At 40.6% G+C, this 22,313-nt stretch overlaps 1 protein-coding gene across 1 annotated transcript in view; it reads right to left on the reverse strand.

Annotated features, from left to right (window-relative positions):
- Positions 1-22,313, reverse strand: part of CPQ (carboxypeptidase Q) — a 486,593-nt gene that overhangs the window by 233,371 nt on the left and 230,909 nt on the right. The window contains exon 4 of the mRNA XM_047725337.1: positions 19,045-19,252. Within this exon, the coding sequence (XP_047581293.1) occupies positions 19,045-19,252 (208 nt within the window). The remainder of the gene's footprint in view (positions 1-19,044; positions 19,253-22,313) is intronic.

The raw sequence follows: 22,313 nt of genomic DNA on the forward strand, positions 1-22,313 counted from the left end.
CTGAGCATAGGCCTTGGAGTTTGGCAGGCCTGGGTGTGAACTCTGGCACTGGAACCCATTAGCTGTTCAGCAGTCACGTCACTGAATCTTTTTCCTACCTCAAGCGACTAAATGAGAGCGTACTGACCATTAGGGCAGCGTAGGGCTTATACCTAAGCTCCTAGAAAATGGTGGCTCTCCCCGCCACAGGTAACACAGGAGGAGGGGAAGGCCTGACAGCTCTAAAGCAAATGCTATCTCCAATCTGCCTAACCAGGGAGAGATTACTCCCACAAGGTTTTTCACTCCTCCTTTGTATGTGCTCATGTTGTGGTAAAATTAACTTCTTATTAAGCACTGCAACTTCCCCATTAGTCATAATATCAACTTCCACTTTATTCTAAATGAGTTTTTCAAAAAATCGATGTCCTTTTGTCATTCAACAAAGAAGTATTGCTGAGACATTGCCTGCTTCTCCATTTGTTCTCACTTTTTAGCCCAGGCCCACTTTCTCAGCTTGGCTTTAAAGATTTTCTGGTGAGGGAGCTGGAGTAAACCCAGAGTGGCAAGGGTTAGAAAGGAGGAAAGGGAGATTAGGAAGGGGGTTGGGCAATGCCAAGTGAGGACTGACCACGCTGCCTATCACTCTGAGATAAACCACAGAGAGACACAACAGGTCCTCAAGGCAGGTGAATCCATTTGACACAAAGGATGTTTCTGGATGTGCCAGAAGGAAAACATGTGCCTCGGAGTCATTTGTGAGACAGAAAAAAAGAAGGCATTTGCTTAGCCACTTCCAGCCTGTCCCTCGCTTTCCTCTGCCAAATTTCAACCCATGGGGAGTTAACTTTCGGGCACTTCCAGAATGTACTATCTAGTTTCTCCCAGTGCTCATGGGGCCTCATCCCAGGCCTTGTGGTTGGCTGTGTCATCCAACTCCTGAAATGGCAGGAAGAGCCAGAAACTCCAAGCAGGGGACTGGCTGGCCATGCAGCAGTGTCAGGCAAGGGCAAGGGCCCAGTTCTCCTCAGGCAGACTACCAGGAGGTTGTGTGGACAGTGAAAGCAAGAGGCAGGTGGTCCAGATGGATCTGAGGCAGCTTATAAAATGTATGTCAGATACTCCCATCTCCTTCTCTCCCCCAACATATTCGGAACCAACCTAGGCTTCCATCTCGAAGCATAATATGTAAGAAGCTTCTTCCTCAAAAGCAGGAATGGAAGCACTAAGCAACATTCAGAAGAACATGAACTTTGGGAAAAGACTGCCCAGTCTGAAGCCAGGCTCAACCACGTAAGAGCCATGAGACAATTGGACAAGTTATCTGACCCCTTTGTGCCTCAGTTAGCTCATGCATTAAAGAGGTTTGATAATAATAGCACCTACCCCAAAAACTTAGTGTGAGACCGAGATTACTTATGCACACAAAATGACTAGAACAGCGCCTGACACATAATAATTAGTGACACAAAATAAATATTTGCTATTACTAGGAATCTGGGCCACAACCTGACATCTGACTTCCTAGGCTCTCTGGCTTTGGGCCCCACCTCTTTCTTCCCACTCAGCCTCCTAACCAGCTGCCTGCTCCTGAGACAAATTTCAAGAACTCAACCCTGTCTATCCTTCTTTGCCTTAACTGACCTTCCTCCTTCTGTAGCTTGGATATCTGGTCTTGTGTGGCTCTCACAAGCCCCTTCCTTTCTCACCAGCCTCTCCATCCTGGTCTGCTCATTTCGGCTTCTGCCATTCCTGGGATGACAACTATGAAATTTTTGACATGTCTTGTTAGACAATGCAAAACCTACCAGGGCCGTCTTATGCGGGTCTCGGGACTCAAAGCTCTCCCAAAGTAAATAAAAATGGTAACTGGCTGTCTGACTACATCTCTCAAATCTCTTGAAGAAAGTCCGTAGCTCTGCCACTTGGCACCCCCAAAGACTGGCCCATTAGGAAGCTGCCAGTGAAAAACTGGCTATGAAAGGATGGAGATCACTGGGACTCACCACTTCAGAGCTGAGTCACTAGTGGCTAATCCATGCCTAAGGGACAGTAGTCCCTATACAGGATATGACACTAAATCACCTAAGTCCAATCAATGAAAGATGATCTTTCATCTCGATTACAAGTTATTTTTCAATTCCCTTACTTCTTACCCCAATTTAACAATAGACTGCTGCACGGCTTAACACCACCAGAGTCAAATCTCCGTGACATTTGAAATGCCGTGGACACAGAGCAACTAAATCAAACATGCTTAAAGGAACTCCTAGACAAAGCATTGTCAAAATACTTGGCAATAAATGTCTGCTATTGGTAGAAAAGCACGAGGAATGTGAAGACCTTTTATAGTGGTTTCTGCAATTTCTCTTTGTGGTATTTTAACATTGATAAGTCTAGCTAACCAAGAGAAGTATTTTATTCATGAGTGAGTGTACCATTTCACTACTTCCAATGCATCCGAAAGTCTTTCTACCTCTTATGATCAAAGAAGAGAAGCCTAGCAACAGTTCTATGGACTTGTTAGGAGAAAATACAGTCCAGTGCATTCTGTCCTTCATAAAACCCATATACAAAGAAAGTTCCAGAAACACAATGTTATTACTTGTAGCTGTTACCCTGTATTGGTCCTTTCTTGCCCTGGCTTGTATCTTCTCAGTCCAACTTTTTAGGCCCACAATTGCTGCGGCAACCAGTTGTGAACAGGTGTAACCCGATAGCGTTTTGCCTCAGCTGTACCTGGCATGTCTCACTTTCTGCCCTGGGCTTTCTGTGCCTGCTTCCTAGGAAAGTGGCAAGTACTCAGTCAGCTGTTCTGAGACATGCACAAACCTGAAGATGCAAAGGAGTTAAAACCTCATAAGGCAAGGCTTGACCAACAGGAATCAGGAACTGATGGCTATATTCTCTCCTCTTCCATTATCTGGCAGACCCCTCTACCTGGCTTCTCAGAGGGTCACAGTGGGAACACATCCCAACTGCTTATAGTGGTAAGTAGCTCCATAATGAACCCTTGGACTGGCTTTCCCTCCTCTGCTATTTCTAGTCTTCCACTTCTGTTCCTTGGGATAATTTCTCGAGAATAAACTACTCATATGTAATTCCTATCTCAGGCTCTGCTTTTGAAGGGGAACATAAACTAAGAAACTGCCACTGAAAAATTTCTCTACTATATCAACTTTCCACACTGGATTCATAATAATGAAAATTAACTTAAAATATTCTTTAAAACCAAATGTATTATGATCATATAGGAAATGATCCCTTCTCGTGAAGGGCTCATGAGAAGACCTGCAGCCACACATTACAGATTGGATTCTCAGGAATCAGACTGCACCAGAGGTTGGCATGCCCTTGGGATGAAAACCTAAGAAAGGGAGGGGAAGAATGCGAGAAGGAACAAAAGGAGAAGTTGGGTTGTGATGCAGCCCAACAATGGCCTCGGCTGACCCCACTGGCAGCTCTGAACAAAAATGGTCTGTCAGTTGTCCCAAACTGGACTGAAATAACTGGGCTTTTATACCCCCTATGAATCAGTCATTGGATGTGGACCACACCAGGACAGGGTGTGACCTTGTAGGACCGGCTTTCTGCCAGTGAAACAATCCCTAAAGGAGATGACAATGGAGGCCATCTGCTGAATACATTTCCAGAACCTGGGCCAATGAGTCCTTCCCCACAAAGGACCACTGAAGAGACGGGAGGAGAAACTCAGCTCAGTAAGAAGAAAATTAGGAGATACATAAAGGCTGTTTCCAAATGAGCTCTATGTGCAATGAGCTCTCGTGTAGAGCTCATTTGTTTATTATGGTTGAATCTAGGAACAACTGTGGTATATCTACTTACAGATAGAAAGATTTCACCTCAAAAGTAAGATCTTTTATAGAAGGAGTGCTACCTAAAGGACTGGGATGTGTCAGTAAGGACTTCATGCAGGTGTAAAGCAAAGTCTGAATACAGAGCAAATCCAAGAGAGAATATTAAGTTCCCTTCCAACCTTGAGATTCAATGATTCCAAGAGTCAGAGTAATGCTTGTAACACAAAATTGTCACTTATGCATCATTCATAGGCAGCACTATCAGCCCTTAGGCACAAAAAATATATATATGAAAGTTCTATTTGCCATAGCTTCATGAGGAAATAAAGTTGCTAAGCAATAGGAATACTGACTAGTGACTACAGAAATGTCCCAACTTCCAAACACCCACCTCACCACCAAACTTTTCTATCTATCTATCTACATACATATATACATACCTACCTTCTTACCTACCTATCTAGCTATCTGTCTATGTAGCCACCTATATCTTCTCCACTATTCCGCAGCAAATGAAACACTCCAGCAGTACCCATGCCCACCTCCAGGCAACAAACCAGAATTTCTCTTGTGACCTGAGAACAGGACACAGCTATTCCAAGGCAGCTCAAATCAACATATCTAAAACTCAATTCAACTATCCTTTGCCTATAGTCCATTCCAACCCATATTCTTTGTATATTCCTTTATTTTGTTAATGGTGGCACTATTAACTCAGACATCACAAGACAAAAATGTCAGAATTCATGAATTTTAGAGCCAGGCATACTTGATTATGAAATTGACTTTTTCTGTTTACTTACTATATGGACATGAACAAGTTACATAAGTCTCTCTGAGTGTCAACTTTCTTATTTATATCATTGGGATAATACCAACCTCATCAGGTTGTTTTGAAACAAGAGGGTTCTATTAGGAAGAAAAAGTATCAGGAATTGGAAAAGGACAAAAAAGAGGGGCCATAATCAAAGACAACATTATCTATTATTAAGTTTTTGTTTTGTTTTGTTTGCCAAATGTTGGCCCAAAGTCTCTAGTCTTTTCCTCCTTCACCTTATGCCCCTCACACCAACTTTCTCTTATTCTCAGACCTTATTCTAGTATACTTAATGCTATAAGATAAACAGGGATTTTCAGTCTCATGTCCATGTAGAAATGCATTCCAAATTCCAACCTACTTTTTATACAACTGCTGCTAAATTGGTGGTCAATCAAACAAGAAATAACATAACAAAAAGTCAATTTTAAGTAGGTATGTAGCTGCACCTACAGCTTCTAATACTCTCTCTAGACAGCATATTGAAGATCAAAGATACATGCTTAATCGAAACTCCCCCATAACTTCACATCAATGTTCCACCAACCAGCGGGATCCTTTCTTTTTCCACCACAGCACCCTAATTCTGCCCACAACTTTTCATTGACTAGAATACACAAAGTCCTGATCCTAAGTCTCCTTAACACAGATGCCTCCTGGACAACTCATTTATAATTCTCTATATTCTTATTATCAAATCCAATATGCACTGTTTCACATTTGAAGTTCTCACCACCCACAGGGGAACATTTATTAATATGCTGGAGCAATGCCATAACTCTATTAATTAAAAAAGGGATTTGGCCACTGGATGACTGGATGGCTATCCTTTTATAGACTAACATCCTTCTTCTTCCCTCCACACCCTCTCCAAACCCTCACCCCCAAGAGGCTTGAATTTCCTTCATACCATTGATCTTTTTTAAAGAATGAAGTATTGTGAGTTTTAACAACAGTGTTACGCTAAAGTAGCAGTGCATCATTCCACAGTTCACAATCACCCTGATTATCTTTTCCTAACTCATCATTTGAATGGTTGCGAGTTCTTCTCAAGTACCATCAATAATTCTGCACCTTATGTGTCTCCAGTAGAAAGAGTCTACTTTTTCCTTTCCTTCTTTCAGGGAAAAAAGAACTGTCCCCAGAATCTCGAAGCACAGTAAATATTTATTAGATAACTATTCTGTGCCAAAGCTTTCATGGACAACATCTCACTGAATCCTCAACTCTGTGAGGCATACAAACCCCATTTTTCAGAAGGTAAACCTGAGGCTCAGGATCCTGAACTGTACAGAGCAACAACATGAATGAGTCATCCCCAACTTGCTCTGTCCCTGTGTGTTCCTGCTCAAGATTCCAGTTCTTAGTAGTAGGAGTTGGCAGTCCACCACAAGCACAAATGTTGGGAGAGGGGCCATTCTCAAAGGAAGGACTCCTGGGCAGACAAAAACACCTTTCTCAAGTTCTGATACCTTCATTAGAGGACCCTTACCTTTCCCTTGCTTTTCAGCCCTAAATTAAAAAAAAAAAAAAAAAAAGAATTCAAAGTAACTCAAGGTTTTAAAGAATGATCAATCATCTCCAGAAGGAGAGTCAAACCCACTCTGCTTCAGAATGGTGCACAGCCTCAAAATGGTGGCTTTTTTGAGGTTCCTCCTTGCTGGGGTTCCAATTGTTTCCAATGGTTTTTCAAAACAAAACAAAGCAAAAAACAGTCTTATTCACCATACATAGAGCTAGTACAGAACAATTAAGTAAATAGAAGTCATTCAAGGTAACTGAGAGGATCTTCAATGTATAGTCACTGTCACAGCCTACACATTTCCAACCTCATGAGTAGAAAAAGAAGAGCACAGAGGTTGAACAAGTGCAGATCTTGAGCTCATGGGCTTACTCTGCCCACCAACCATTGTCCACTGGGCATGACCAATTTGCCTAGCTCTAAATTTTCAGTTCCTCATCTGTATAATGTGCAAAATAAAAGTACCCGATTCACATAGAGTTTTGGGGGGAATTAAATGACAAACTGGGCAGTAACATCCCTGAGAGGTGGTAAACACAAGCTCATAGTTATGACTATTGTTTTGATGGCTCACTTCTATTGGGAACTAATCAAGGCTCCTAGTTTTTATTGCTCAAAATAAATGGTTTTTCAAAATTACTTAATCTACTGCTTTTCTTACTATTCTGGTTAATATATATGCTTTTTGAATGCTAAAAGAGGCTACTAGCACTCTGGAAGTGGAATCTTCCTTTTCAGTAATGTCCTTAAAACACTGCCTTATAATAAAAAGCAATGACAAAGTATAATACTGCCTTTAATATCTAAATAGTATAGAATGTGGTAGAATGCTGAGAAAAAAAGCATTCACTCCCTTCTCTGTTGTAAACCACACAGAGGGTGTTTCACAGACTGGAAACCCACAATAATATTAAATTTCTAGACCAGTTTCATCATTTTTAGTCATTAGCTTCTACTGGTAGAGAACGCAAAGAATTTCTTTAAATAATTAATTCACTCACCTATTCATTTTTCTTTAATGCAAAAAAAAACATTTTTGAGTGCCTACTGTATACACAGCAATGAGATATAGATTAGTAAAAAGACATTAGTATAAACAAGACCCTGGAAATTGTAAAGAGAGAAGACTTGCATATGGCTGATGTGATTAGGAAAGGTTTCTTAGGGGAGGTAGCATTTGAACTTGCCCTCAAACAGTGTCTGACATGCAACTACAGCTCAGTAAATTTCTATTAAATGAATGAAGTTATTGAATCATTCAATTAAAGTGAATAAATGAATAAAGAAAGAGTAGGCCAGACTTCAACAGGTAGATACAGAAAAGGGAATCAGTATGAAGAAGGCAAAGAAACTGAGACATGACACAAAACATATGGAACAGCAAATCTTCCAGGCTTGGAGGACATTGATCAGCTGTGGAGAAAGGCATGACCAGTATAACACCTTTTAGATGCAAGGTTTTTGTTTTTTGTTTTTTTTTTTTGACAGTAAGTGGGGAGCCACTGCCTCTTTTAAATAGAACTTGACAGAGGCATACTTCTGCACTGAGACATCCTTGAGGAATATTGGTTGGGTGGTGGTACACCAGAGAGGAGAGGAGAAAGACTGGAACAGAGATGTTAAGATGGTATCTCTCATCCACACAACAGCCCCTGATGGATAAAGAAGGAATGAGGTCCAGTTCTCTGATCTGCATTGAGTCCTATGCACTCATATTCAGGCCGCCTTCTTAGAGGCTTAATATAAAAATACACAAGTGGTGGTTTACAGTATAAACTCAAAAGGCCTCTGATATAAGCACTGAGGGAAAATGGGAGAAAGTTCTGGTCAGAATAAATTTGGAATGAAATACTGTAATTTTGCAAAGAGATGAGGCATGACCAAGGAAGAACATGAATTAACTGGCCATAATTGCTGCTAAAAATTCACATGACATTAAATCAAGTTAGTTCAACCTTAAATTAAGAGTCAAGAATGTGCACAGAATAATAATGTTCTTCATTCAGTCGTTCATGTTTAATTTAACTAACAGCATAACTATGACAGCACATTCGGCACATGGCCACACAGTGTTCTTAGAATGTTCCAAGGGAAGTTCTTTGGCATGGAAAGAAACCATGTCAACCTCTTCCTAAACTTCCCATTGATTATTATTTAAAATTACTCTGTTTTAGCAAAACCGATAAACAGTCCAAAAGACTTCAAAATTCCCTAGCCACTTATTTATTTAGATGTAACATCATTTTTACTGAAAGATTCATGTATAATCAAAACTTCTAATAACAGGTTAAGTAAATTACAGAATACTTATTTGTCAGAATAACTTAGATACTAAAGTTTCTATCCCAAGGGATATTTTGCCTGATGCTAAATAAAAATCAGATCTGACACTATAAAATATAGGTATATAAAAAGAATTCATAGAAGAATACATAGGAAAGGAAATGCAGTAAGATGTTAACAGCAATTGTCTGAGTTAATTTGTTTCTGAGTAAAAATTCTTTTTATTTTTCTCTGTTTTTTAAATAAGGAGATAATAATTTTATATGAAAATCTAACTTAAACAATAAACACAGTCTTTCTACCAGGAGCTGCTACTAACTCTAGAAAACAGTGGAGTTGGAACTGGGATGCAAAGAGATTTCTGCAACCTTAATATAAAGGTTCGGTTTATGGGCCTGTCACAGTAGGTAACACATGGGTAGCACTCAATAAATAGTCCATGAATGAGATATGGCATAGGATAACAAGTCAATTTGGGCAATTCCCTTTTTTAAAAATTCAGTTGGTTAGCAGGATGCCAAGCAAAACACATAATTGGTTATAAAACGTTAATTTCTACCTGATTGTTGTAGCAGAACTGGTAGAGTGAAAATCCTGGGGAAAATCCAGGTGTTCTTCATTAGCTATTTCTTGGCCCTACTTTTAAGCTTAAAGTTTTCAAAACACAGACCCAGACAGTTTAGTGCAGTAACAACATAGGGAAGTAGCTATTTCGGATAACCTGGACTCCCCTTTCACAAAGGATTTAAACAGTACATTTTTTGTTTTAATTTTGAAGTAAATATTTCAACGTTTTGATTGCTTTCCTGTCTTCCTAAATCACCTCATGTATTTTAATTCCTTGCAGACTCATCACTCTTAGGAACGTTAGTTGCTACAATGTCATATAATATAGTAAGTACTTAGTGAGAACCCTCTACCCCAAATGCTATGATTTTTATGTTGTGAGTCTGTCTTGTCCTTCCTTTGCAGCTCTTAAAATATGACTGTGGCACATTTTTTGGATACACTTTTCTCTTTGCCCAGAACACTTCCCAATAAATTCCTTGTCCATCCATTAAATTCCTGCTCATCTCTCTCACCTTTCAGTAGCCAGCTTTCCTGACAGCTCATAGTATTCCTTTCTGTGTATCTTGTGCTCTTTGATTACTGTATTATTTCATCCCAAAACCTAGTGGCTTAAAATAATAAATATTTATTACCTCACATAGTTTTTGTGGGTTAAGAATTTCGGAGCAGAGAAACTGGGTGGTTCTGGCTCAGGGTCTCTTATGAGGTGTGGTCAAGATGCTGGCCAGGGCTGTAGTCATCTGAAGGCTCGACTGGAGCTGTTGGATCTACGTACTGACTGATTTGTGCTGGTGGGTAAGAGAAGGCCCCCCATTTCTTACCACATGGATCTCTCCACAGGACCTCTTGAGTATCCTCACAACATGGCAGCTGGCTTCTCCCAGAATGAGTGATCCATGAGAAAGAGCAAGGAAGAAGCCACATGCTTTTGATGTTCTAATCCCGGACATCACCCACCATCATTTCTTCCACATTCTATTCAGTAGAAGCAAATCATTAAGTACAGCCTACACATGGGGGAAGGTAATCTGGTTCTATCTTTTAAAAGGAGATCAAAGAATTTGTGGTCAATTTTAAAACGATTGAGACTGCTTTTACTGCATTATATGGTAATTATTTATCCAAAAAATTTCATTTTTCAGATTGTGTTTTAGAACATCCTTAAAGCATTTGTTCTATGTTCTAAGTCGCAGGGCTCTATGCAGTGACTACAGCAAGTTACAGAGGAAAGACTTTGAATCTTAACACTTATTAAATGTGGATCTGACTTGGGTAATTTACTTGAATCTCCGCTTCTTCCTCTTTAAAGTGAAACTGTAATCATCAGCCCGGTTGTCAGGGTTAAATGAGATAATACAGGGGAGAGTACACTGCCAACTGTAAAGTACTGCAGGGTAGGTCTGCACTGGGCCAGCCAGGCTGGAGCGCCCCAGGCCCTGAGTCAGTACTGCAGAATCCAAGCTGTGGAATTCACTGCCTGCTCCACTTCACCACCACGCAAGGGGCCCTTTACACTCTCTTCTCTTTGCATCAGACTATTTCCTGAGCTTGTAACACAGAGTTCTACACAGAATAGGTATTCAACAAGCATTTCTCGCTGCTGTTGATAGTGTTGACAGTTGTGCTCGTGTTCCTTCCATTTAGGGTAAAACAGAAAGCTCTTCAGATAGCAGTATCTCACAAACTAGAATAGAAAAAGACTAAGAGGTCCAGGATAATGAATTGTCAGAGTACGGGTTCCAGGACAGAATAAACTTATGTTTACTCCTAGCTCTTCCACAAAGCTTTGTGAACTTGGGGATCTAAGCCTCAGTTTCTTCCTCTGTAAAGTGGGTATAACAGCATGGCTTACTTGACAAGGTCACAGTGAAAATTAAAGGAGAAAACGCACAAGAAGCATCTAGAAAACTGCCCATGACATGATAAACACTCCATAAATGTGGATTATTGTTCGTCTAATGATTGTTATTAAAAAGACTCCATCATTAATAAAAGAAAGGTGCTGAAAACTGAAAGATGGGGGGGCGCAGGTGGCTCAGTGGGTTAAGCCTCTGCCTTCAGCTCAGGTCATAATCTCAGGGTCCTGGGATCGAGCCCCACATTGGGCTCTCTGCTCAGCAGGGTGCCTGCTTCCCTTCCTCTCTCTCTCTGCCTGCCTCTCTGCCTACTTGTGATCTCTGTCGGTCAAATAACTAAATAAAACCTTTAAAAACAAAAACAAAAACAAAAAAACCCCCGAAAGATGGCATCCTCTTCTCTGCAAGTCCCATTTTGGCCACTAGGATGACTTACTGACTCCGGAAAGAGCACTGTCCAAGGACGGCCTTGTCTACCTGGGTGGCTATCTATCTAAAACAGCCTGTCTGGCTGGAGCTATTTCCATTTGCTGTCTTTATGAGCCCAGAGGCATGCACAGCTATGAGCACATTTCAGAAATTTTAAAAATAAACAATGAAATGCCTCATGCTTACCACACATGTATTTTTCCTTCCATGATTTAGGTTGGCTGGTTCTAAGCCATAAAATGTTTATAATAAGAAAGAAAAAAAAAAGAATGAAATCTGCCAGCTTCAAACTCTTTAACCCCACCCCCTGAAACTTTCCAACTTAAGGTTAAGATGTGAACAAATGTTCCAACCAATATGTTCATGAAAGATTTAATAATTACTTTGCTTATGAAAGTTTAAACAGCTGCTTAAGTTAGTAAAAAGGGTCCCACCCAGGCAAAATAACTTGCTGTACCCATTAAGGAGGTTTTACAAATCATCAGACTACATACTCAGATGCAAGGCAAAACTGCATTTGCTCTAATGCCTCTAACTAGTCAGTTGCGTATGGCATGATTCTGTTCATCAGGTCAATCAGGTTTTGTTTATTCCTTCGACAGGGTCTTGACAGCATCATATTAAAGCTGTTTCCAAAAGAATTCCTGAGCTTTTCAATAATTTATTTTTAAAAACATATATACATGGAAGAAGCCATGCATTTTTCTGTAGGTTATTTTACAGTGTAACTCCAAGAATACAGGGTTCATTATCAGATGGATTTAGAAATTATAGGTCACATCGCATTCCTTTAAAGGAAGAATAACACTATTCTTTGGGCTTTCATACATACAACTCCCTCCACTTGGAACATTTCCCATCCCAAACCCACCCCCTTAGCTTGGTTAAGTCCTCATGGTTAACTACAAGCGTTGAGGAATCAACGGGATCTCTCCAGAAGGGCTCCCTTGGCTTCCCTGACCAGGATGTTTGCCCCTGAAATGAGTCCCTATTATACCATGTAGCTGCCATATTATGACACTTACCACCTGCCATAGCCGTTATCTGGTTACTTGCTTGTCTCTTCTGCCCCAAGTGCTATGAGGGTAATGTGATATAGCCAGCATATAGAGTAAGAGCTCAATAAATTCTTTTAGAATTAATGAATGAATTCCACCCAATCTGTACTTTTCCTTCTTTTTCTCCCCTGTATTCAAACTTTAACAACTTCTACCAGTTTTATTTCCTAAATAATTCCTGAATCATCCTCTTTCCCAACATTATGTTAACTGTCCCAGTTCACGTCCTCCTATCTCCTAGCTGAATTTCAGTATTTGCCCCCTCTACATGTATACAGTGGCCAAAGTGTACTAAAATGCAAAGCTCAAAAAATAAATAAAATAAAATAAAAGGCAAAACTCCTGCCAAAACCCTTCAGAGACTTCCTACTGCCAACAGGACAAAGCTCCAGCCTTGCACATGGCACGCCAAGGCTGCACTCTGTTCCTCTGATGTGCCCCTCCTATTTCTCAACTCCTTGCTTTTGCATAAGCTCTCCCCTCTCCAGTAAAGGTCAATATATATTGAGGGTCAGAGAGGCAAAATGACCTACCAAGAAAATGTAAGAGGTAGGGTCTAAATTCTATTCGCTATGTTTCTAACTACAGTGCTCTGCTGTCTACTTGAACTAACCCTATTGCTGTAACTCACACCTGACATGTACTCAGTAAATCTGTTCTGTATTAATGAATGGTTTTAAAAAACGAATCTTTAAAAAAAAACACCAAAACATAAGCTATCCAGGGTATCTTATGCCTCTATCCTATTTTTTCTTCAAAAGTTTGGGGAATATTACAAATATTTAAACTTTTTCAAAAATTCCCAGAGTACACTAGCACAATAAAGCCTTAAGAAATGCCACCAAAAAAAGAGTTTATTTTATTCTTGCAATAGAAGAGTTCCTAACTGTATCTGAACACAGAATGTTAAAAAACAAACAAACAAAACATTTACAGACACTGCTACTCTGTCAAATAATCAAAGGGCTCCCACTATGTCTTGTTAGTATCTAAGCATACAGTGGGTATACCAGCAGTCTGATGATAATCCCCAAGTTTTTTTTTTTAAATAATGGAATTTCAAGGCTGGAAATGATCTTTGAGTTTTCCCAAAGTCCCTCATTCTACAGTTGAAGGATTGAGTGGGCCAAGGTCATTCAGCTTATTTGTGGCAAAAATAAAATCAGAACCAAGGCGTGGCCAACACCCATGCTGTGTTCCTTCTATTATTCCACACCTGAGATTCTCAATCTGGGGTGACTTCTCTCCCAGCCATTGGGCAATGTCAGGAGTTTTTGTGGGGGTTTTTTTGACAGTCATGGTTATAGGGTGTGGGGGAGAGGCCAAGGGTGCTGCTAAATATTCTACAGTGCACAGAGCAGACCCCTACAACCAAGAATTATTTGGCCCAAAATGTTAATAGTGTAGAAATTAAAGAAACCCTACCCCCTCCACCCATACACACAAAGAAAAAGTGAGCTATCCAGTTAACAAACTAGCACTTTCATGTCAATGTTTCCCACTGGCCTGCACAGTACTGCATTATATCTGAAATAATACCTTATATGAAACTGAAATTGTTCTTTAAATCCATGAAAATAACTGTTATAGGGAAAATGTATGTATAAAAAAAATTTCACTCATCAAGGCTTTATCAAAATGGGCTTGGATATTATCAACCAAAAAAAATGTGTAACACTTTTCTTTTTCATACAATTCCCTCAGAAGACTTCTGGAATATAGTAAGGCCTAGTAAATCACTGAAGAGCAGAAGAAATGGGCCAGCCACAAGAGTCAACACTGGAGAGTCTGTTCTCAGGAGAGAGTCTGTCCTACAGGTGCACTAACTCCCTAGTTTCAGGTCATCGGCCCTTTTGTCAGGTCAGTTTGAGCACAACCCTCCTTGTGTATTTGCCTATTTGTTGGAGTGAGGGACCCTGGCAGCATCACAGGAAAGGATTATTCGGGCTACTGTCAGGACAGGGTCCCCCTGACACTGGCATGATTCTGGGCTTGGAAGACCCAAACATGTCACTGTGGGTTCTTTGGGAGGAGAGTAGAATTAATGAACATAATACCCCTCTTCGGCCATTTTCACATATTGAAACTCAATAAAGTACTTGTATTATTGGCATTTTTAAAAGCCTATTGCTAATTCAGAACTTAAAGTTTATGGCTGAATTATGCAACAGGGTTTCAAAATGTATCAATGCCTCATCAATCACGTATACACTTTTCTAGAGCTGAAAATCACCACACCTTGTCCATGGTTCTTGGGCCAAATCAGAGGGATTCTCTATGTGCTAACTGCTTTTCTTTCCTTAAAGTGCTGTGTGTGAATAATGAGATAGAAGGGGTTGTGCTGGGTGCTAGTCCTGAAGGACGTCTGTCAGCCACTGTGTGAATGTGAGCCTACCCTCTAGTCACCCAGGATGTTCGATCTGCAAGCAGAATGATAACAAAGTGCAATAAACCCTCTTTCTTTTCAAAGTTAATTTCCATTGCAAGTAACTTGCTCAGCATTATTGAAAACTCTTCTTCAGTGTGATAGGGAGAGCAAGGTAGAGAGGATGTGTCAGAGATAAGTTGGCCACCTGAAACAACTCAATGTTTATGTCACTGTGGCCATTACAGTAGTCCCTTCCTTATCCACATGGGATACATTCCAAGAGTCCTCTGACTCATCCGGTAGATGCCAGAAACTATGGATAACATTGCACCTTATATATACTATATTTTTTCCTGTACACACACCTATGATAAAGTTTAACTTCTAAATTTGGCACAGAGCTTAACAACAATAACATAATAGAACAGGACAATTATACCAGCATGCTGTAATAAATGTCATGTGAATGTGGTGTCTCTCTCAAAATACCTTACTGTACTGGCCTCACTCTTCTTACAAGGAGGTGTGAGGATAAAATGCCTACGTGATGAGCCACACTGAGGGGAATGGCGTAGGCATGGGATTTGGCCTTCACTTACTACTGAGCTGACCTTACGTCAGAAGAGGGAGCATCAGCTTCCGGACTGCGGCTGACCACACGTAACTGAACCCGTGGAAGGCGAAACCTCAGATAAGGCAGGACTACCGTACTTACAATTAAAAACAAAGCTGAGCGATTTTCAGAATGTTTGCCAGAGTTGAGGAGAGCTAGACTCCCTTACCAGCCAAAGAGAGAATGGTTCTTAGTAGGCATCTGAATCTCCAGCAGACGTGTCCTTTCCCTCCTTCACTCTCATTTTCTGCTTGCTTCTGAGCATTCGTTTTCTGCTACGTAATTTCCTCTTACCTATACCTGCCTCCCTCCCTCCATGTCTCTCTTCCTCTGTCTTCTGCTCCCCTCTGATTACTCACCCCAGTATTTATCTGTATCATAACCTATATTTTATAGGGAAGAGGAGGTGGGGTCTGACAGCAGGAAACACCAGGTGGAGATCAACGTTTTAAAACAGCTCTGAGCTTTATGGCAAAAATAGGGGAGAGATCAGAAGTAAAATCAGGGGGGAATAGCAAGGTCCTGAATTAGGACACTTAATAGGATGGGTGTCAGCCACAGGTCAGTGATAAAGAGGAGAAAATGAAAACTAACTCACCGTGCTGGCAGGTAAACACGGCTCCTTTTGCAGACACAGAAACTAAGGCAAGTGATCAGGATCGAAGGAGTTGACATGTTCAGCTTTGGACAATAGCTGCATTTAGGGGTCATGTTCAATATGTCAATGGACAATCAGTATTCTACATGGGCAGGAGAACTTCTAGATTTAAAAGGAATTGAGATTAAGAAAATTCTCCAGCCTCTTTCTCCTTTACTTCCTCTCTTCATTTTACTAAAACAAAATATGTGTTGAGGGGCGCCTGGGTGGCTCAGTGGGTTAAAGCCTCTGCCTTCGGCTCAGGTCATAATCTCAGGGTCCTGGGATCGAGCCCCACATCAGGCTCTCTGCTCAGCAGGGAGCGTGCTTCCCCCTCTCTCTCTCTGCCTGCCTCTCTGCCTACTTGTGATCTCTCTCTCTCTCTCAAATAAATAAAATCTTAAAAAAAATATGTGTTGAAAGCTACTACATGCCAAGTCCTGGGATAAGCATTAGTGAAAAGCAAAAAAAGTAAACAGACTGCCTGCTCGGGGCCTTAGCAAGCTCTGGCGGGAGATGACATAAGAGCATATAGCGCTGAGATGAGGTCAGGGTTACCCGAGGAAGCTTCATAGAAGGGGTAAGCATTGATCAGGGATGGACTATGCTTATTCAGGTTCCTTAACTCACCTAATGCCTAGAGAGAAGAACACATGCTTGCTGCCTTCCTTCACAGTCTGGACATCCCCTGTGGTTTCACACAGACTCTGAGGCAGATTCCGCCCCCAAAATAGTCACATAGACTTCACTGCACTCATCTCCATTTCTTCTGTGGAAGTAATACTGTGACTTCTTCGTAGGAAAAGTTTTGTTAATTTTCTACCTTGTATATCTTGGTAACACCATACTTATAACCCACTTCTGGAATGCTATGCAATGCTATGGTAGAGGGAAAAGTTTAATCCTGAGTCTTGGGAACTCTCTGGAATCCACCCACCTAGAGAAGATGCTATCCCCACCAGAATACAGGGACTAAGCATCCTGATGGAGATCGGCATGCTAAATATTCAGGCTGACTCAGCAACTCTACTCTTAGGCATTTACCCAACAAGAAATGAAGACGTAGGTCCACGGAAAGACTTGCACAAAAATATTCACAGAAGTTCTACTGGTAACAGTCAAAAACTAGAAACCAACCAGATGTCCAACTGCTGAATGGATAAACAAATTGTGGTATATCCATGTGATAAAATATCACTCAGCAGCAATATAGAGGGATAGACAATTGATAAAACAACATGGATTAATCTCAAAAGCACTATATGTGAGTGAAAGAAGCTAGACTCAAAAGACTACACGTTCAGTGGCCCCACTTTTATGAAATTCTAGAGAAGAAAAAACTCTAGATCTAGAAAGTAGATCAGTAGCTACCAGGGGGCAGGGGAGTGGAGGAAGAGATGGACAGCAAAGGCACACGAGGCAATGTTTGGAGTAATGAAAACATTCCCTATTGTGAGCGCTGTAGTGGTTACATTGCTGCGTACATTTTTCAAAGCTCATGAATTATACACTTAAATTTGGTAAATTTATGTAATTATATTTCTGTAAAGCTGATTTTTTTTTTTTTTTTTCAATCAGCCCGAGCTGAGGAATAGGCCCAAGCCTTCCCAACCAGGAGATGTCAGTGGCTCTTAGGAAGCCCTGTGAGCCAGCATGACTTCAGCCTTCAGGCCGCTACGGCCCCAAGAACTCCCCTGCTTTAATGCTTTAGCTCAGACCTTGACACCCCCTGGCAGTTTCAGACTAAGGCTCCCAATAACTCATTCTCATCTTGCCACCCAGCCTAGGGGCCAGAGCAGGCTGCTCACCCAGACAACTGATCACAGATAATCCTAAACCCCCCTGCCCTGGACTAGCAGCCTTAAAAATGGCAACACTTTATCCTGGAACTACTAACTGGGGAACATACCTGGTAAGGATTATATACTTTAAGGAGTCTGACTCCTTGGAAACTGGAACATAGACTCTGGGCTCTTCTGCTGTTATCAGGTTCCTAAAGGGCAAGGGGCTTATTTGTTTCTTTACTCTACATTGAAAACTAGAGTTTGTCCATAGCTATTTGACTCCCAAGGGTCCTACTGAGATCTTGCTTTTCCATGATTCCTGTAGCTACAAGCCTAAGGCTGATGCATGCCCACATCCTGGATGTATTTTGGGAAGGAAAAAAAAGGACCTGAACATAATACAAATCCTCACTGCGACAGAGCCCTTATGACTAGGAGAGGTCCTGAATAAAGACACGTACAGAAGGTTTGTCTCTCCACCGATATTCACTTTTTATTTCATCCCATTTACCCCTTTAAGCAAAATACAAGTCTGTAATTCTAGAATAACTTGAACTTCAAGTGCTATTTTTCAGCATTTCAATAATTACTAATAGAGGAAATCTGCACCAGACATCTTATCAGAACTGGGTTTTTTTGTACACTCGATGTCATGTGAAGTAAACTTCCATTCAATGAGTGTCTGCACGCTACCAAACACTGTGCTAGGCTATGTGATGGACTGGGGCTCGTTGAGACATCGCGATAATCCTGCTACATTACATAGACCATCCCTTCTTTGCAGACAAGTTCTCTAAGACTCGGAGAATAAGTAACTTGCTAAACTTATTTAACCTTCAGTTAGCATAGTCTGAATCTACCTCTAGTACTATTTGATTTTCAAACTTTGCTCAGGGAAAAAAAATGGGAAATTATTGTGGTCTAAAACTTGACTTAACGTTTGTAAGGTGCTGGTTTTGAGTTCCTTCTCAGTCACTTACTAGCTGTGTGGACCTGAGTTTCCTTCTATGTCACCTTTGAAATGACAAAAATAAATCCTACTTCACTGAGTTTTGAAAGACTCAAATAACACAATCCACACAATAAGCACAATAAATATTAGCTATTGGTATGATCTCAAGTGCCAATGTGGCTCCAAATGGAATAAATAACACACACACACACACACACACACACGTTGAATTTCCACACCATGGATCCTATTTCATTCTTCAATTCATTGTAAAACTTTTGGTGGGGGGGTGGGAAATAAAGACCCTGCCTTGGATGAGTTTCTGTTCCCAGCCAGCCCATGTACCTCCTTCACTCACCTGCTCTGGGTACTTGCTGCCAATGATCTCTGCTACAGTGTTGAAGGAATCAGCATCTGGGTAGTTCTTTGCCCCCATCTTCAGCTGAATAACAATTCTGTTCCCACGAGAAGCCATCCTGGATATCATCTCTGCATCTTCCACTGTGATACAAGCTGTCGGGATTTTTGGCACACCATCCTGGTATTCCTGAATACCTGTGTGAGGACTTGAGAAAAGAAGGCATCAGGTTACCTTAAAAGTAGAAATGGACTGGGGCACCTGGGTGGCTCAGCGAGTTAAGCCTCTGCCTTCAACTCAGGTCATGGTCTCAGGGTCCTGGGATTGAGCCCTGCATCAGGCTCTCTGCTCAAAGGGGAGTCTGCTTCCCCCTCTCTCTCTGCCTGTCTCTCTGCCTACTTGTGATCTCTCTCTGTCAAGTAAATAAATAATTTTTTTTTAAAGTAAAAATGGACCAAAAGTATTTTTTAAGTGTCTGTATTTGGTATTTGACTCTCCAGTGAGAGTTTGCATATGAGAACTGGGATGGGTGGGCAACATTGGTTTATTTGCTTTTGATGTGAATTTATCTTTTTGTTAAAAATAACTTACAAGGACGCCTGGGTGGCTCAGTTGGTTGGGCGGCTGCCTTCGGCTCAGGTCATGATCCCAGAGTCCTGGGATCGAGTCCCACATCGGGCTCCTTGCTCAGCAGGGAGCCTGCTTCTCCCTCTACCTCTGCCTGCCAGTCTATCTGCCTGTGCTCACTCTCGCGCTCTCTCTCTCTCTCTGACAAATAAATAAAATCTTAAAAAAAAATAACTTAGAAACTTCAACTTAATGATCATCTCATTAAAAACATTATGTGAAATTTATTTTGATACTTTGATGATCCCTTAAAGTTGCGAATTGCCTCAAACTGAAAAGAACATTAACAATGCCTTCAGGACCAAGAGGTGAGTGAACACATGTGTTCGAGAAGACAAAGAAAGCTCTGAAGTTCATCAAGGCTACAGACCAGAAGACCCACACCGCTGGAAGAAAACTGCCCACATACATCCAGCTCTCTTGTCATGGACAAGCTCTGGGGATACTCTCTTCCCTCTCAACCACAGAGATCCAAACATGCGGCCCAGCACTGGTGGTAGAATGTTTTGCAGGAGAACTGTAGAACTATGGGAAATGTTTGTGCTTCCATGAAGAACAGTGCTGAATAAATCCCAGTCTCTGATTTAACTGCTACAAGAAAATGAAAACTGGGAGAATTTTGGCACTAAAACAAAAATATTACCCCAATAGTCAAGTTTTTCCTGGTAATTTCCATATGCTTCTTAGATTACTAAAAACACTTATCATTAAAGTTTCTGTTAATCTATTGTTGATCCAACCTCTATACATGCTAATTGAGTTTATCAAACTCATTTCCAAAAGTTGCTCTTTCAGACTGCCCCTTTTCGATCCTGAGTTAGGACTCCAAACCTTCCCAAACCACAACTCCCTCGGGACCAAGGTGGCACAGGTTTCCCAGTGTGCACCATGCCCTATCAGCCTATTTCCATCTTCTGTGAAGGCACAAGCTAACAGTCTCCCTCTTAAAATTAATTTTTCTTTTCCTACTTCCATGTTTGTTTCATGTTGCCTCATATTTGTAGGAAACCCTTTCTCCTCCTCTCAGCCATAAGATATTTCTCTTCTGTAGAAGGGACTCCAACCTCCCCATGCATAAACATGAATGATCCAGTCTTATCACTGCTTTCTTGGTGTGACTGCACTGTTGTGACAATTATGTCTGGTGACTATTTACTCACTTAGAGAAATTGCATAGCAAAATGATTAAGAACAGAGACTGAGGAGCAAAACTATCTAGGTTCAAATCTGGGTTATGGAACTTATTGCTAACTGACTTTGGGCAAAGTATATATACTTGCTTCAGTGGTTTCATCTATAAATAAAAGTGATAATAATACTTAACTCACAGAGTTACTTTGCAGATTCAATTAATTTATACAAGTGATTCACTTGCCATGAAACATAGCACTCAATAAATATTAAATATTTATTTTGTTAACTTGTCTGTTACATCATCCCTGCAGAGGGAGACGGTCTCATCTAAAATCCCTGGGACCATCTTAGCACACCCTCTTGGAAGATCTTAAATGTTAGTCTTCATCAAGAGAGAAACAAATGACTTATAAACTCAAAAATTATGATACAAGAACCCTGAATCTGAACCCCTGCTCTGGAATATGCCAAATCCACTATAACTTCTGGTTCACGGTGGGCTGTGGGGTCCCATAATCAAAGTCAAATACTGGCTCTACCAATACATGAAGCAACCCACATGACCTCTCTGCTTCTGAGTTTCCACATCTATTAAGTGGAGAATAATATTAATATTGACTTCATAATATTGCTGTGAGGATAAAAGATAGTATATAGAAAGAATTTAAAATGGTATTTGGCACATTATAATTATTTAATAAATATTAGTTATTATTTCTTCAGTGTAATTTTTCCACTGAGTTGATAGAATGATTAATGACCAAAAGTACTCTGAAATATGTAGGAAGACAATCTAAATTTTTATTGTTTGGATTTCCTTACATGATGTCTGGGATTCAACAAACGCTCTCCTTGTTCTCAGACTCTCCTACTCAAGAGTAATTCAGGTAAACAGGCTCTCTCTTTTTTTAAGGTTTTTAATGAATTCCAGTTAGTTCACATACAGTGTAATATTGGTTTCAAGTGTGCAGTATAGTAATTCAACACTTCTATACAACACCTGATGCTCATCACAAGTGCATTCCTTAATTCCTATTACCTATTTAACCCATCCCTCCACCCACCTCCCCTTTGGTAACCATCAATTTGTTCTTTACATTAAAAGTCTGTTTCTTGGTTTGCCAATCTCACTTTCATTTCTTTCCTTTCACTCATTTGTTTAAATGATTTTTTAAATATAAATTTGTAGCAATAAGTTACAGGTAATTTTCTTAAAGTCGAGACAGTAAGTTGGGCTTGTACCCATGGCTCCAATGAGGAAAACAGCACTGAAAGGCATCTTCCAACTATGGTTCAGAATTCAAGATATAAAAGCCTTTGTAATTTGTTTCTGCCATTAAGAATGTCCTCCAGTAGGACAATCCAGCACGGTTTAGAAGTAGGAAGAATGAGGACTCAACATTTTTATCTGGAGTCCTGTCCTTTAACTGCCAATTATTCTACAAGGGATGATCAGCCTTAAACACCATCTTCCTGCTCCCATTTATAACCCCACCTGCAACTGAACA

Source organism: Lutra lutra, chromosome 4, assembly GCF_902655055.1.
Source record: "Lutra lutra chromosome 4, mLutLut1.2, whole genome shotgun sequence".
Taxonomy (NCBI): domain Eukaryota; kingdom Metazoa; phylum Chordata; class Mammalia; order Carnivora; family Mustelidae; genus Lutra; species Lutra lutra.